The 18,631-nt window shown below is 42.9% G+C and overlaps 1 protein-coding gene across 1 annotated transcript in view; it reads left to right on the top strand.

Annotated features, from left to right (window-relative positions):
- The window catches only part of ASTN2 (astrotactin 2), a 647,867-nt gene that overhangs the window by 424,742 nt on the left and 204,494 nt on the right, over positions 1-18,631 (top strand). The window contains exon 13 of the mRNA XM_075835545.1: positions 7,033-7,157. Coding sequence (XP_075691660.1) covers positions 7,033-7,157 — 125 coding nt within the window. The remainder of the gene's footprint in view (positions 1-7,032; positions 7,158-18,631) is intronic.

The raw sequence follows: 18,631 nt of genomic DNA, 5'->3' as shown, positions 1-18,631 counted from the left end.
TGATCGTGATCTCGATCTTGATCTTGACCTCATAGAATGTTGCCAGTTCCACCTAAAGACACGATCATTCTGGTAATCAGAGAGGTCACGCTGAAATTTCTTCATTTTAAATTGTTGGATCTCTTTTTCCCATTTGAGAAATTCACTATCTAATTCCTTTTCAAAGGTGAACATCTCTTCTGTCGTCATTTTCGCCTTCAAATCTTGCTGTAGTGGTTCGATTTCACTTTCTAATACTTCAAGGGTCTGTTTATCACACCCTATCAGTAATTCTAACATCGTTCTGGAACAGATTTTACATGCATCTTCCCACCTCTGTCTGAATAGGTGGTCGTCAACCGGAAATGAAGGTGTAATTTTGATTCTCAATCCCCTGGGAATATCTTTACTGAGATAATGCTCCAGAGAAGCCTTGTTCCACCATGTTCTGGTCCACTTTTCCAATAAAGATTTGATGCGTAATGGAATATCTCTATTCAAAGGTACATAGGTGCCAACCTCTGAATGTATATCACTTTTAAAAACATCTGACAACTGAGTGACCCAATTTTGGTCACGACCGCGATAATCCATACCAGGACCTGTATTCACCAAAAAGACAATAATTAAACCAAAAAAGAATACCTATATATTCAAGGTCATATATCAATGAGTATAGTTGCACATATGGGACCCCATGCATAGAAACACCAAAAAGTTATCCCTACATGCTACAATAAGACCAAATCAAACATATCTTAGAAAAATACAAAATCACTTTATTGAAGACAAAAAACACAGTTGATCAAGACACTTTAAAAATGAACACCCATAAAAACAATGTACAGGCAGTGCAAAGAAATAGACAGTGTTGAATATAAGGCAGGGCAAACAATGGTGGTACTATGAAGACTATATCATAGAATAAAAAGTATGTACCATGAGTATGAATGTACTTATACCAATCACCACAGCAAATGCCTGGAGTATGACCACAAAGAGTGTATGGTAACAATCATGGAAAAATCACTGAGACCTCAGAATACGCATACCAAGAACCCACCATGAGCCATTCCACTGCCACAACACTGTCAGAACACCCCAACGCGCGTTTCGCACCTGGCTTCGTCAGGGGGTGCTGGAAGAGTGTGACCAGAGGATTTAAATAGGGGGTACACAGCTGAAAAGTGTACCACACTTACTTGTCCATAGGATGTTCAGCTGGCGCCTGCACGAGGAGAGGCGGCACCTCAATCACGCCGTCCACGGTGTCCGGAAGTGAGCAGTGCGCACCTGCACAGGGCCCAAGTCCATGTTGCGCCGTGGACTACGTCATGAATGGCCCCCCGCCTCGCGCATGCGCACAACCAAATTATCAACCAAATTTTTTCACTAACATAAAGTACAATATGTCACGAGAAAACAATCTCAGAATCACTTGGATAGGCAAAAGCATTCCGGAGTTATTACCACATAAAGTGACACATGTCAGATTTGAAAAATCGGCTTCGTCCTGAAGGCCAAAACAGGCTCAGTCCTGAAAGGGTTAAGGACCTCAAAAGCCTGGACCGCCTCTGGGGACCAGTGGAGGAGATCAGCACCTTTGCGAGTAAGATCTGTAAGAGGCTTAGCGATGACCGAGAATGTTAGCAATAAATCTCCTATAAGAATTAGCAAACCCCAGGAAGCACTGTAACGCCTTCAGGGAGGCAGGTTGGACCCATTCAGCCGCAGCCTGAACCTTGGCAGGGTCCATGCAGAATTCATGAGGAGTGAGGATTTGACCCAAAAAATTTATCTCCTGCACCCCAAACACACATTTTTCGGTTTTAGCAAAGAGTTTGTTTTCCCGAAGGGCCTGGAGCACCTTCCTGACATGCTCAATGTGGAAGGACCAGTACTTGGAAAACACAAGTATGTCATCAAGGTACACTACAAGAAATACCCCCATGTAGTCTCTTGAAATCTAATTTATGAAATTCTGGAAGACCGCGGGAGCATTACACAACCCAAAGGGCATGACGAGGTATTCGAAATAACCTTCGGGCGTGTTAAACGCAGTCTTCCACTCATCCCCCTCTCTGATGCGGATAAGGTTATAAGCCCCCCGTAGATCAAACTTAGAGAACCATTGGGCCACCTGAACCTGATTGAAGAGATCAGAAAAAAACAAGAGTAGAACGAGCCGAGTCAAACTAGGAGTGTACGAGGTACCAAACGCAGAGCAGGAGATTAGTCAGTAAAACCAGGGTCAATTTGAAGCAGAGGTAAATAGTACTAGCAGGAACAGCAGAGCCAGGAAACCAGACAGAATAACAGGTAAAGGAGGAGCAGGAAATGAAGGTATAAATAGACAGAGGGCGGGAGCTAGCTCCGTCTGGCCAGGCTGTGATAGGCTCTCCCACTCCTCAGCCTCCCAGCCTGAGTGGTAGCTGATCGTGTCACTCTATCAGACTTAGGAGCAGGTGCAGACTGATTAACCACAGGCGTCGACACAGAAGCTGTGTCTGGCAGATCCTTTACAGCCGCCATCCCAGATCAATAACTGGTCCGAAGATAGCGATGCTGCTTGCTAGGTGCTTGCTGGTGGTCTTGGTCACCTAGTGAGTGTCACTTTCAGATGTTGCACTGTATCTGACAGAGACGCTGGTTACTAGGTGACGAAGACCACCAGACAGAGGAAGCCTCGTCAGACCCCTCCCCTCCTAATACATTTTCTAAGTAATAGATCGGCGCGGCCGCACGGCAGACAGGGTGCCCCCTCCCATCCTGTGCACTTTCGGCAACTTAGAGATCGGGCCCCCTTCCTTAACATATGTTATTGATGGCATCAATAACATATGTGAAGGAAGGGGGCCCGATCTGTAAGTTGCCGAAAGTGCACAGGGAGGGAAGGGGCGCCTCACTCAGTCTGCTGCACGGCCGTGCCGATTTAGGTGCCAATCTATGCGCATAGCGTTTAGGGCAGCTGAGCAGGCCCCCACCCCCTCCGAGTCCCTGTGCAGCTGAACTGGCTGCACCGGCGATATGTCCGCACCTGGGGTCGATGCCGCAGTCGCTGATGACCATGGCATCTAAGTGGTTAAACAGCTGGGAATGGAGTTATCTCCGATGCCAGCTTTTGCAGTGAGGTGTTGACTGTAACATAAAGCCGACATCTGTTGGGTATGGAGTGGACTCAGCCCATGAGCCCGCTCCATACTACCCCTTGCTGCCTGTGATGTACAGTTACGTCACAAGTTGCCAAGGAGTTCATTATATATTGAAAAGTTATACAGTTCCCTAATATAATTTGTGTATCAATTCTTTGACGTTTTCAAGATCTCTGCTGTCATAGAGTAGGAACTATTCATTGTTTTCTTCTAGTGGATACAATTCTGTCCTGGTCAGTTATTAGAGCTCTGGGCAGCTATGCAAGCATTACATCACAAGGACGTGTTAACCCCTTCAGGACTGGGATTATTTTGGCCTTTAGGACCAGCCCGTTTTTTCTAAATCTAACGTGTCACTTTATGGTTTTACTTATCCAAGTGATTCTGAGATTGTTTTTTCGTAACACATTGTACTTTATGTTAATGGTAAAATTTGGTTTATGTTTACTCTTTATTTATAAAAAAAATCTAAAATGTAAAGACAATTTAGCATTTTACTACATTTGAAATACACAAATTAGTAAATAAATAAGGTTTCCATATGTCTTCATTATGTAGGTATCATATTTTTTATTTAATTTTATTTTTTCAGGAAGTTATAAGGTTTATAAGTTTACTAGCAGTTTTTCAAATATTCAACAACATTTTTAAGACATATTTTTTTAGGCACCACTTCAGTTTTGAAGTGGCTTTGAGGGGTCTATATGTAAGAAACCCCTCATAAGCCATCCCATTTTAATAACTGCACCCCTCAACGTATTTAAAATAGCATCTAGGAAATGTGTTAACCCTTTAGGTGTTTCACATGAATTAAAGCAAAGTGGAGAGGCAATTTACAAATTAAATTTTTTCTGGCAGATTTTTAATTGAATCCATTTATTTCAGTAACACAGCAAGTGTTAACAGAAAAACACAACTCAATATTTATAACACAGATTCTACAGTTTTCAAAAAATACCACACTCTATTGCCTAATCTTTGACTTCTTCACTAGCCCCATATCCAGCACAAGACCTTAAATTGTCATTGTCTCTGCTGCATTTACGTGAGCCACCTGTGGGGCCTTGCAAATAGTGACGTGGGGTTTTAGGTGAAGAACTGCTGGACATATAAATTAGTGCGGGACGTAGTTTTGTATCATTGCGTTCCGAAAGTCATAACTTTATATTTTTCCATTGACGGAGCTGTGTGATGGCTTGATTTTAATGGAACGAGCTGTCGTTTTCATTAGTATAATTTTTGGGGTACATGCCATTTTTTTTATCAGTTTTTATTCTGGCACTGTTTTTTATAAATTTTCCCTGTGCAGTATAAACAACATGTTTCCTTTATTCTGCGCTTCGATACGATTACGACGATACCAAATGTATATAGTTCTTAAATGTTTTACTAGTTTTACACAATAAAAACACTTTTTTCTAAATAAAATAATGTTTTGTTGTCACCATATCCCGAGAGCCATAACTTTTTTATTTTTTTGTCAACGGAGTGGTGTGAGGGCTTGTTTTTTTGCGTGACAAACTGTAGTTTTTATTGGTATACTTTTGAGGTACATGCAATTGTTGATTACTTTTCATTCCAATTTCTTGGAGACAAACGGACCAAAAAAGCAATTTCTGCCATTGTTTTTTATTTTATTGTTTTTACGGTGTTCACCTTTTGGCAGGACCTTACAGTCTTGTACATGGCCGACCACAAGGCCATTGTTAGGCTTCCTAGTTGGGTTCGATGGGGTTCAGATGGAGTCACTGCCCTCTGTGTAAACCACTTAGTTGTCGCGGTCGCTATTTACTGCAGCATTTAAGGGGTTAAATGACGGCGATCGTCGGAGATAACTGTGATCTCCGCCGTTGCAGCAGAATGTCGGCTGTATATTAGAGCCAGCACCCGCTGTGGATGGGGCGGGCACAGCTCCTGTGCCTGCTTTATTCTCAGGGCATAACTGTATGCCCATTTGCGTTAAGGCACGGTTAAAATGGGCATACACCGATATGCAGAAGGGGTTAATACTCTGGAAGTAAACAATAAGGCTGGTGCTACATGGAGGCTATTTGTACCACGTCAAATTTTAACTATTGAACTACAGCTGCATGATGAGAATGCATGCAACTCACTTCACTCTTGTGGGCTGCAGCTGTTGCTTGATAGTTAAAATTTGAAAATCACGCTACAAAAAAATCTCCACGTAGCCCAAGCCTCAAGGTTAGTATTTAATGACAACAAGCAGATATTTTAAAAACCATAATGAATTGATATACAAAAGTACTGTATATTAGAAACTTACAAGTTAAAGCTTTATTTACTGGAATGCCACTACATTTACAAAAATTATCCACTAAAACTTTTAACAGTGAGTATATATGTTTTTGTAGCTAGTACATTTCAAACAAAAAAATGTATATTGTAATTGTAGCAAAAACTGTGATTTAAATATGTGATTTATAAATTTGGATTTGCATTCTGATGGCATCCTATTCAGGGCCGCCATCATCACTTTCTGAGCCCCATACTGCCAAGAATTTTGGGCATCGGATCGCCATTTTGGTATGGCAGGGGCTCTGTGTGGGGCAGGACCATGGATGACAAAAGGTATCAGAGGCACTGTTGGGGTAGGTAATAAAGAAGGTGTTAAGGGTACTGTGGATGGCAGGAGACCAGAATGTGGTGGTGGTTCAGTGGGGGGGCAGGTGGACAGAAGATGGCTGAGGGTCCGTTGGGGGCAGGGGACACAGAAAGTGCCAGGGGCGAGGTGCACAAAGTAATAGAAGACTTAGAATTCCTACCTGATATGGCTGCATAGGCTATCCTTACTCATGGCTTGGCTGACAATTCTGGCTTAGTTGGCACTGCTGCTCAGGACTGGTAATGGCATTGGGATGTACTCAGGACTCCTGCCACTGCGGCCGGCAAGAGGAGACGATAGATAAGGGCGGGCATTGACTGTTTCTTGGGGTCTGTATAGTTTTACTGGGTTAAAGGAACGGCCTCACAATCTTATGGGCCTGGTTGATCCAGGTGATGCTATATGGGCAGCGGCAGAAGTTCTGTCTCACCTAAGACATGACTACGAGAATTCAGCACTGCTACATCTGTATGATCCCATCTTCTCCTCACCTTTCTCTTCTATTTCTGCTTTATATCAGGTATGGAGTTGTGGGCATGTCGATGCACAGCTATGTATATTAATGTCACCAGGATCGTCAGGATAATGTCCTTAATTTTATCCCTGTTGCAAAAAGCACAGATGCTGTCGTTCACCCATAAGGCAAAAGAGAAAAAATAATTAAAGGAAAATATAAATTAGAAGTCAGCGCATCCTAAAAATTGTAACCTAAAATCTGAATACTTAATGCTAAGAAATATTTCTCAAATTTGTACAATGTAATATTCATGTTTATCTTTAGAGATTACATTCTCCATCATACATAATTTATTAATTACTTGATTAAAGAGCTCAGTAGCACAGAAGATTATCATTTGGAGGTTGTCTGTAATCATCTAGACCTGGTGACAGCAAATTTTACTATATAGATGCTGTCCAGAAAGTAAAGCAACTCTCTAGTATAGTCTCAAAATGTCTGCTTGCTGCCAGTGAATGGAAACTTTCAGTGTTTAGTATACTTGTATAAATCACATCTTGAAGTGGAGTCTGGTTCTCTTGCTTATTTCTTCTTGCACTATCATTAGGGTGTGTATGGTACCCCTCAGGGTTGTTACTAGACTCGGGCCTAGCAATGCCAATGGTCCCCATGAAAATTTTGCACGGATTGATTGTGAGGACTGTGGGTTTTAAAATCTGATTAGGGCTTTATATGTTACATATATATTTGTATTTCTTAATTATAAAGTGACACTTATCTTTAAATATGAATGCTTATTTTATTTGCTATGGATTTTATAGAGAGAATAACTTCATCAAAGACTTCCCACAACTGGCAGATGGACTTCTTGTAATCCCACTTCCGGTGGAAGAACAGTGTAGAGGTGTCCTATCAGAGCCACGACCGGACATATTGCTTCTTACGGGTCAGTGCTAAGAGCTGCCACATTGAATAATAAGTACTTTTGTCATTGGATGTTCTTCTTTTAATGATAAAACACAAGGAATGTTGCACACACAGCAGACATAAAAAAAAACAAACAGGTTTTGGCTCTGTTTTCGGTGTATATGTCATGAAATTCTCCTGACATATTAGTCTAATGTAACCATGGACTATCATTAGCCATTTTTTATATAATTGAGGCAAAGGTACACCGACCAAACGTACAGATGTAGCCATCTTTATCTTGACTTTTAACACATTAAATACACACTTAACTTGACATTTTCAATGGCTTTTGTTGTGTGATATCACGCTGCAGCAAGTTATCAGAGTCAAGATAAAGATGTCTACATCTGTAAGGCAAAAGGACACTCTATTGCATCCGTATCATCGCCTCAACTCTATGCAAAAATGTATGCAATGGGAGTCAATGGCAAATGGATGCATCTAAATAGGCATACAGTTGCATACATCTAGGGCATACATTTTATATAGTCCCGCCTAATGAATAGCCTAAACTCAGTGATAATCTAATCTAAGTTGTGATTTACAAAAAGTAGTTATGTATTGCCTTGGTCAATTTATTTCCATTACATGAAATAGTTATTAAGTCATTGGAGTAGAAAATATAATTAAGAACAACTACATTGATATATGAAGCCTGCATAGTGGTAAAGATGCACTGTCCAGTCTTTCAGAAAACATCTATAGGGGACAATGCTGAGCATTAAGTCTGAGCGACACACCCTCTTCATTGTTTACATGGATTTTGTTTGCACTTGCACACACCGTTACTTTCATATCGGCTGTGCAGCATTGTCCTTTTCAAGTGAATAGGCAGTGCTGTAATACATTGCACAGCCGCTCCGAATGCTTGAGTATCAGCACCGCGGCTCCTTCAAACAGCTGGTCGGCAGCGATGCCGAGAGTCAGATCCCCACAGATCTAATATTGATGGCTTATGGTTAGAAAAGGCCATCAATTTTAAAATCCGGGATAAGCCCTTTAAAGTACACAATGTATAGGTAGAGAAGAATACCTCTTTAAGTATGTATTTGCATTTTCTTATTTAAATGCTCACTTAAAAAGACTATGGACACCTTTGTTGTTTTTTTTACTGAAATGTATGTATTTTTGCGCATACAAATCACTTTTGTTATATACTTTTATTACAACTTTTGCTTCATTTCAGTTCTACAGCTTCTATTCACTGTACATAGAAGCTGCAGAACGCTGTTGTCAGCTGAATACTTTGATTTTATCAGTATCAGGCTTAGATGAGGTGTCAGAGTCACACAGAAGCTGCTTGAATTTCTCAGTATTAGGTTTTTGTAAGATGTCAGAGGCACACAAAAGCCGCTGTCAGACAAGATTACTGATGAATTTTTCTGACAACGACGTTCTGCATCCTCTTTGTACAGTGGATACATAACTGCTACTGAAATGGAGCTAAGTTTTTAATAAAAGTATATTACAAAAGTGATTTATTGATGTTATGAACTTCGATGTAATCGGTAATGTTAGAAAACGTCCGTCACTTTAAGGTTGTCATGACTACTAGCCAAGCTTCTGGGTGGCCCTGGTTTGAGATGCAGAGCCAATCTCATTTCTCTGTCAGAAACCTATCAGAGCCAAGAGTGGAGTATTTGAATCTGTTCAGTTTTCTCATTGTTGCTTGTTATTGTCTTGTGTATTCATTTATCTGATCAAGCTCCTGGTTACACCCTGAATCACCTTGTCTATTTGGACTCTTTGAATTCAACCTCGGCATTGTCTTTGGATTTACCCTCTGCTCACTTATTTGCACATTCTGCTCTCGGCTAGTTTCGACCTTTGCAACTTCTGGTATTCCTCTGTTTTGCGATTTGGACTTTTAGTATCTCCTGGTTTTGAACTCTGCTTATTGATTAACTCTCTGGCTTGTCTGGCTATCCGTTCTGGTATTGCCTGCATGTGCACCTCTTGTCCAACACCTTATTTTGTAAAAGCAACCTGGGTTCTATACAGCCAAATCCAACCTGCCTTGCGGCGGGCTCTGGTGAAGTCCATAGAGTAGCCTAAGTCTCTGCTGACCAGAGTGATAACAGACTTGAGGTAGCTGATTTACCTGTATGCTTGATCCAGTCTCCAGCTGCCTTTGGGTAATTGCTCGTATAGCAATACCATAAACTTGCACCCTAAGGAATTGCTCAAGTAGTAATTCCTTGACATAATCACAAGCCTTTAAAAATGGTCTTTTACACAATGGAACCTATGTACGGCCTGGTTGAGCATATGCACTGCCTCAGCTGGTACAAGATCTAACCAAAAGGATTCAACACCATGAAACTGCGCAGGTCCAAGCAGTCGTTCTGGCTGTAACTCCGGTTGAACCTAAAATGAACTTACCTGATCATTTTTTTCGGTGATCGTAAGTCTTTCATTAACTTTCGTGAAAGTTGTAAATTATATTTTCGTCTAAGGCCTTTTTCCTCTGGAACTGAGCAGCAACAAGTTGGCCTCGTCATTTCTCTATTGCAGGGAGATCCTCAAACCTGGGCCTTTTTGTTGAGACCCAATGCCCCTGAATTTTTCTCTGTTGAGACCTTCTTTGTGGCCCTAGTTTTATTATATGGTGAACCAGATATCACTGCAATGGCGGAGGCCAATCTTTTTATCTCTCCAGCAGGGACGGCGTCCTGTCGAGGATTACTGTTCGGAATTTAGACGGTGGTCCATCCCTTCACAGTGGAATGATGCAGCACTCCGATGTCAATTCTGCCGAGGCCTTTCTGAAACCATAAAAGATCTTCTGGTAAATTACCCTCCGCCCTTGAATTTACAGGATACCATGACTCTCATTGTGCGTCTTGACCGACATCTGCGAGAGCGCAAAAAAGAATGTTCAGCAATGGTCTCTCCTCTTCATTGCGCTAAGATCCCTCCATCTGTCTCACAGGAGCCCATGCAATTGGGCTCCACGATGTCTTCTCATGAACGGAGACTTTTCCGTAAAAGCAAAAGGCTGTGTTTCTATTGTGGGGATGCTGGTCATATGCTCAAGAACGGTTCCAAAACGTCGGGCTCCAGAAAACTTCAGAGCCTATATGGCTCCCGGAAATGCCATCTGGGCGGTCAGGTTTTTCCCAAATATTCTCAAAAAATCCTTTTGCCTGCTAAAAAAATTGTTTAACAATGTTTGTATTTCTGGTCAGGCTTTCGTAAATTGTGGTTCTGCGGGTAATTTTGGGGATTTTCAGGTTGCTAAAAAAACTGGCTCTTTCCCTCATTCAACTGAGGAGCCCTGTCAAAGAGTTTGCTGTAGATAATACCCCTCTCTCTCAAGGGTCGGTCAAGTTCTCCACTCCGCCTGTTACATTAGAAGTGGGTACCTTGCATACTGAACTAATTTCTTTCTTTATCCTAGAAAATTTGCCTTCTGAGGTAATATTGGGTATTCCATGGTTACATCCTGTTATTGATTGTGTAAAGGCAGATTTTATTAAGTGGAATCCTAAATGTTATGAATCTTGCATATCTCTGTCTACTACTAATGTATCTTGTAATGCACCATCATTGCCTGAGTGTATTCAAGATTTTGAGGATGTCTTTTCTGAAATCGGTTGTGAATCTCTCCCTCCTCATAGACCGTATGATTGCCCTATTGTACTCCACCCTATAGTAACTTACAGACCCGGGTCTAAAGATGTCAGGGCTGACGCATTATCTCGAAGTTTCTGCTCCTCATAGGTTCCCGACTTTCAGCCTAAACCTATTTTGTCTAAAGGGATAGTGGTTTCTGCAATATCGCCTGATCTTGCAACTGAGATTAACCCCTTCCCGCAAAATCACGTACAGTTACGTCATGGGAGATGGACTGTTCCCGCATCTTGACGTAACTGTACGTCATGGAGATGAAGCTGGCTCAGCTCCTGAGCCAGCGACATCACCGCCGGGTGACAGCTGTATGTTACAGCTGGCACCCTGAGGTATCGGCCAGGACCGGAGCTAGCCTCCGATCCGACCGATTAACCCCTCACATGCTGCGTTGAATAGCGATCGCAGCATGTGAGGAGTTTATAGCCACCGGCGCCCCAGCAACATGATCGCTGGGTTGCCGGTGGCTGCAAAGGCGATCGGAGGGCTAATGCTTACCTCCCGGTCCGCCAGCAACGGAATCCTCCTATGCCCCGTCGTCGGCGGGGCCCAGGAGGCTTCCGGTACCATCGGCAAGATGGCGCCAGCTCAGCTTCCGGCTCAGAAGCTGAGCCGGCGTCATCAGCAGTGGGTGTCCGCTGTATGTTACAGCGGACACCCCGATCTATCGCCAGGAACCGGAGCTAGCTCCGATTCCTGGCATTAACCCCTTCGATGCAGCGATCCATTGTGATCGCTGCATCCTAGAGGTTTGTAGCAAATCGGCAGCCTTGCCACGCGATGGCAAGGCTGGCGACTGCTACCATGGCAACAGGAGCCCTAACAATGGACTCCTGTCTGCCATTACGTAAGCTGATTAGGCCCCGCCCAGAGGCGGAGCCTGATCGGCTTGCTGTCAGTGAACAACTGACAGTTCTAATACATTGCACTACATAGGTAGTGCAATGTATTAGAACATCAAACAAACTGTTGGACCTTCAAGTCCCCTAGTGGGACTAAAGAAAAGTGTCAAAAAAAGTGTCAAAAAAGTAAAAATAAAAGTTGTAAAAAATACAATAAAAGTTTCAAATAATAACACAAAACACAATCACCCTTTTTCCCTTATCAAGTCATTTATTATTGAAAAAAATAATAAAACCATACATATTTGGTATCGCTGCGACCGTAACGACCTGAACTATAAAAATATTATGTTATTTATTCCGCACAGTGAACGCCGTAAAAAAAATAACTAAAAAATACTGACATAATTGCTATTTTTTGGTCACTTTGTCTTCCAAAAAATGAAATAAAAAGTGATCAAAAAGTCGCATGTACCTAAAAATGGTGTCTATAAAAACTATAACTCGTCTCGCTAAAAACAAGCCCTCATACAGCTCCGCCGACGAAAAATTTAAAACCGTTATGGCTCTCACAACTTGGCGACAGAAAAAATCCATTCTCTTTACAAAAGTTATTTTATTGTGCAAAAAGTTGTAAAACATAAAAAGTGCTATAAATTAGGTATCACCGGAATCGGACTGACCCGCAGAATAAAGGTAACATGTAATTTATAACACGTGGCGAACGCTGTATAAAAAGAACTAAAAAAATATGCCAGAATTGCTGTTTTTTGGTCACCTTGCCACCCAAAAAAAAAAGGATAACAAGTGATCAAAAAGTCGCATGTACCCCAAAATGGTACCAATAATAACTACAGCTCGTCCCGCAAAAAAAAACAGCCCTCATACCACTACGTCTATGAAAAATAAAATTAGTCAAGGCACCAATAAGCCAGGAAATAAAAATATGCAGTTGTGCAGCCCGAGGGGAACATTTCTTCTGTTTCAAGTGGCGAATTATCAAGGCCCCTAAAATTAGGGATCCAGGAAGGGGAGGGCCCAAACATATCTGCTGGAAGCGAGGGTGCCCGTATTATACCAGGACAACACTTCCCAGCAAAATTCCCCAAACTTCAAAGGTGCGGAGTGTGGACCAAAAGGGGGATAAGTAAAGACCATTTATTAGTGCGACACCGGCCTGTGCAGAAAGGATTGTGTCACAGCGTAACACACATCTATGGATTATTTTTATTATTTTTTTTTACCCCACTATACCACCTGACTATGCCCTTTATATACTCCGCCCGCCTTACATGTACCCCCACATTATAAACGGAAACACCAGTAAGACTCCAAACAAAACTACTACCAAGCAAAATCCACGCTCCAAAAGCCAAATGGCTCTACCTCCCTTCTGAACCCTACAGTGTGCCCAAACAGCAGTTTACTTCCACATATATGGCATCGCCATACCCGGGAGAACCCTTTTAATAATTTTTGGGGTGTGTGTCTCCAGTGGCACAAGCTGGATATTGGCATATCTATTGAAAAACCATTTTCACTCTGCAACATCACGTGCACACCAATTTCTGCCAATCACCTGTGGGGTTAATATGCTCACTACACCCCTAGGTGAATACCTTGAGGGGTGTAGTTTACAAAATGGGGTCACTTCTGGGGGGGTCCACTGTTTTGGTCCCACAGGGACTTTGCAAATGCGATATAGCGCCCAGAAACCAATCCAGCAAAATCTGTACTCCAAAAGCCAAATGGCGCTCCTTCCCTTCTGTGCCCTACTCTGTGCCTAAACAGCAGTTTATGACCACATATGTGATATTGCCGTACACAGGAGAAGTTGCTTTACAAGTGTTGTGGTGCTCTTTTACATTTATTTGTTGAGAATATGAAACATTTTCAGCTAAAACTACGTCTTATTGAAGAAAAAGGATTTTTTTTATTTTCACTGCCCAATTCTAATAAAATCTATGAAACACCTGTGGGGTCAAAATGCTCACTACACCCCTAGATGAATTCCTCAAGGGGTGTAGTTTTGTGAATGGAATCACTTTTGGGGAGTTTCCACTGTACTGACACCTTAGGAGCTTTGCAAAAGTGACATGGTGTCAAGAAACCAATCCAGCAAAATCTGTCCTCCAAAAGCCAAATGGCACTCCTTCTCTTCTGATCCTTGCCGTGTGCCCAAACAGCAGTTTATGACCACAAATGGGGTATTGCCGTACTCCAGAGAAGTTGCTTTACAAATGTTGGGGTTCTTTTATTCCTTTATTTGTTGAGAAAATGAAAAATGTTGAGCTAAAGCTACGTCTTATTGGAAAAAAAGGATTTTTTTTATCTTCACTGCCCAATTCTAATAAAATCTATGAAACCCCTGTGGGTTCAAAATGCTCACTACACCCCTAGATGAATTCTTCAAGGGGTGTAGTTTCCTAAATGGAGTCACTTTTTTGGTGTTTTGGTCCCTTAGGGGCTTTGCAAATGCGACGTGGTCTCCGCAAACCATTCCTGCTAAATTTGAGCTCCAAAAGCCAAATGGCGCTCTTTCCCTTCTAAGCTCCGCCGTGTGTCCAAAAAGCCGTTTATGACCACATGCGGGGTATTATTTTACTCGGGAGAAATTGCTTTACAAAAGTAGTGGTGCATTTTCTCCTTTTAGTCCTTGTGGAAATTAGAAAAAATTAGCTAAACCTACATTTTCTTTGAAAGAATGTAGATTTTCATTTTCACGGCCTACTTCCAATAATTTCTGCAAAAAACCTGCGGGGTCAAAATGCTCACTATACCCCTAGATAATTTCCTCAAGGGGTATAGTTTCCAAAATGGTGTCACTTTTGGGGGATTTCCACTGTTTTGGTGCCGCAAGAGCCTTTCAGATCCGACATGGAGCCTAAAATATTTTCTAATAAAAAGGAGGCCCCAAAATCCTCTAGGTGTTCCTTTGCTTCTGAGGCCGGAGCTTCAGTCCATTACCGCACTAGGGCCACATGTGGGATATTTCTAAAAACTGCAGAATCTGGGCAATAGATATTGAGTTGCGTTTCTCTGGTAAAACTTTCTGTGTTACAAAAAAAATAGATGAAAAATGAATTTCTGCAAAAAAAAAAAGAAATTTGAACATTTCACATCTAGTTTGCCTTAATTCCTGTGAAACATCTAAAGGGTTAAGAAACTTTCTAAATGCTGTTTTGAATACTTTGAGGGGTGAAGTTTTTAAAATGGGGTGACTTATCGAGGGTTTCTAATATATAAGGCCCTAAAATCCACTTCACATCTGAACTGGCCCCTGTAAAAATAGCCTTTTGAAATTTTCTTGAAAATGTGAGAAATTGCTGCTAAAGTTCTAAGCCTTGTGATGTCATAGAAAAATAAAAGGATGTTCAAAAAACGATGCCAATCTAAAGTAGACATATGGGGGATGTTAATTAGCAACAATTTTGTGTGGTATTACCATCTGTCTTACAAGCAGATACATATAAATTTAGAAAAATGCAAATTTTTGCAATTTTTCGCTACATTTTGGTGTTTTTCACAATTAAATACTTAATGTATCGAGCAAATTTTGCCAGTAACATAAAGTCCAATGTGTCACGAGAAAACAATCTCAGAATCGCTTGGATAGGTAAAAGCATTCCGGAGTTATTACCACATAAAGTGAAACATGTCAGATTTGAAAAAATCGGCTGTGTCCTGAAGGCCAAAACAGGCTGTGTCCTTAAGGGGTTAAAGAATGTCAGCAGCTCGCTCCGCAAACCATTCCTGCTGGGAAATTGTTTGTACCTCCTAAGTTCAGATTTTGTTTGCTTAATGAGTTACATGATACTGTTTTGTGTGGTCATCCAGGGATAACTGGTACTAAAAAAATTAGTTCACCTATGGGTGAACTACTTTCTTTGTCTGTTCCTTGGTCCCATATGTCTATTGACTTTATCAACGATTTGCCTGCCTCTCAAGGGAAAACTGTGATTTGAGTGGTGGTGGACCATTTCACTAAAATGTGTAATTTCATTCCATTGCCTCAACTACCTGATTCCAAAACTCTGTCTAAATTATTTATTGATCAAGTGGTTCATCTGCATGGTATTCTGGAAAATTTTGTCTCTGATCAGGGGCGTTGCTAGGGTCTTAAAAGATCAGGGGCACAAGCCCCGAGACATATATTTACCCCGCCCCCCCCCCCCCCCGAAAAGTAAATACATGTTTACATTGATATCAGAGATGGCATATCTATAAGACTAAGGCTCCTATAGCTACACCACTGGATAGAATTGGATGCATTGTCTCAGCAGACAGTATCATACATCATGGGTAGAGATGACCGAACCGGGACAACCGAACCCGGTTTCGGTCCGAACATCGTGAAAAGTTCGGTTCGCAGCGAATCCGAACTTCAACGGGTTCGGCCGAACACGTTTTGACCGAACCCGGCTTATGAGTCACTGATTTTCCGGTACGCAACGTCAGGAGATAGTCACTGTCCAGGGTGCTGAAAGAGTTAAGCGATCGGCAGTAACTGTTTCAGCACCCTGGACAGTGACTTCCGATCACAATATACATCAACGTGTAAAAAAAATAGAAGTTCCTACTTACCGATAACTCCCTGCTTCTTCCTCCAGTCCGACCTCCCGGGATGATGATTCAGTCCAAGTGACCGCTGCAGCCAATCACAGGCCAATCACAGGCTGCAGCCAATCACAGGCCAATCCCAGGCTGCAGCGGTCACATGGACTGCCGCGTCATCCAGGGAGGTCGGGCTGGATGCCGAAAGAGGGACGCGTCACCAAGGCAACGGTGATGCGTCCCTCTCTTGACATCCAGCCCGACCTCCCTGGATGACGCGGCAGTCCATGTGACCGCTGCAGCATGTGATTGGCCTGTGATTGGCTGCAGCGGTCACATTGGCTGAAACGTCATCCAGGGAGGTCGGGCTGGATGCCGAAAGAGGGACGCGTCACCAAGGCAACGGTGACGTGTCCCTCTCTTGACATCCAGCCCGACCTCCCTGGATGACGCGGCAGTCCATGTGACCGCTGCAGCATGTGATTGGCCTGTGATTGGCTGCAGCGGTCACATTGGCTGAAACGTCATCCAGGGAGGTCGGGCTGGATGCCGAAAGAGGGACGCGTCACCAAGGCAACGGTGATGCGTCCCTCTCGACATCCAGCCCGACCTCCCTGGATGACGCGGCAGTCCATGTGACCGCTGCAGCATGTGATTGGCCTGTGATTGGCTGCAGCAGTCACATTGGCTGAAACGTCATCCAGGGATGTCGGGCTGGATGTCGAGAGGGACGCGTCACCAAGGCAACGGCCAGGAGGCGGGACTGGAGGAAGAAGCAGGAAGTTATCGGTAAGTGCGAACGTCTTTTTTTTTTTTTTTTTTACATGTTGCTCTATATTGTGATCGGAATTCACTGTCCAGGGTGCTGAAAGAGTTACTGCCGATCAGTTAACTCTTTCAGCACCCTGGACAGTGACTATTTACTGACGTCGTCTAGCAACGCTGCCGTAATGCCGGGTGCACACATGTAGCCACCCGTCATTACGGGAGCTCCATACACGATTTTTATGGGCTTTATTGAATTACAGGTTCGGTCCGAATCGAACTTTTTCAAGAAATTCGGCGAACCAGCCGAACCGAACTTTTCATAAGTTCGCTCATCTCTAATCATGGGCTTAGATACATGGCCCCAGCAGACAGTATCATACATGATAGACTTAGATACATGGCCCCAGCAGACAGTATCACATGATAGGCTTAGATACATGGCCCCAGCAGACAGTATCACACATGGTAGACTTAGGGCTCATTCAGACGGGCGTGAATCCCGTCCGTATGCTGAGCATTGAAACAACGCACAGCACATGGACCCATTGATATCAATAGGGCTATTCACAAATGCGTGAGTTTTCACACAGCGAGTGTCCTTTGTGGGAAACTCACTGCATGTCATATATTGGTGTATTTCACTAAATATATGCCGCCTAGCCGCCCATTGAAGTCAATGGCTGCGTGAAAACCACGGACAGCACATGGACGAAATCCGTGTGCTGTCCGTGTTTCACGCATAAATTAAACTGAAAAAAAAGTACTTGCAAATGTGTGAAAAACACATGCCACACACGCGAACCACACTGATTCAAAACGCAACGCAGACGACCAGATTTACGCGCGTTTTTTACACACTTAAGTCTGTCAAGTAAGTATCCTTGTACTAACCCTCAGGGGCAAATTTGGCATTTTTGGTGCTCCAAGCAAAGTTATGTGTCAGGGTTCTAATTAAAGACGCCTGCAGAGCGTTCCCCACACAATGCCCCCTGTATATAGTGTCACAACCCCCCTGTATGGTTCTACACACAGTGCCCCTGCCGTACATCCCCCCTGTAGACAGTGCCATGCAGTCCCCTGTAAGTAGTCCCACATATCCACCTTGTCTCAGCAGACAGTATCATACATGATAGGCTTAGATACATGGCCTCAGCAGTCAGTATCACACATGATAGGCTTAGATACATGGCCCAACAGACAGTGTCACACATGATACTTAGATACAGGGCCCCAGCAGTAAGTATCCTTGTACTGCCATATGTTCACCCCACCCAAAAAAAAATGTGTGTGCGTGTATGTATGTGTATATATGTATATGAGACAGCATATCTATAGCACTACGACCCTATAGCTATGGATAGGATTACATACAGTGGCTCAGCAGACAATATCACACATGATAGGATTAGATATAGGGCCTAGCTCGCTGACATTGTGGCTCCAGCGCTGGACCCAGGAAAGGTAAGAATAATAATTGTTTTGCTTTTTTATGTGTTAGTAATTTTTTTGGGTGTATTTGTGTTTTTTTACAGGTTCGGTTGTTGGACTCAGGGCCGGCCTTAGGGGTGTGCGACCTGTGCCTTTGCACAGGGCGCATCACTCCAGCAGGTGGAAGGGGGCACTGCGCTGGCTCCCTTCCCCTGCTTGTTTCAGAAGC

This window comes from Rhinoderma darwinii, chromosome 8 (genome assembly GCF_050947455.1).
Source record: "Rhinoderma darwinii isolate aRhiDar2 chromosome 8, aRhiDar2.hap1, whole genome shotgun sequence".
Taxonomy (NCBI): Eukaryota; Metazoa; Chordata; class Amphibia; order Anura; family Rhinodermatidae; genus Rhinoderma; species Rhinoderma darwinii.
The sequence above is the reverse complement of the archived record's forward strand: the minus strand, read 5'-3'. Positions and strand labels throughout refer to the sequence as shown.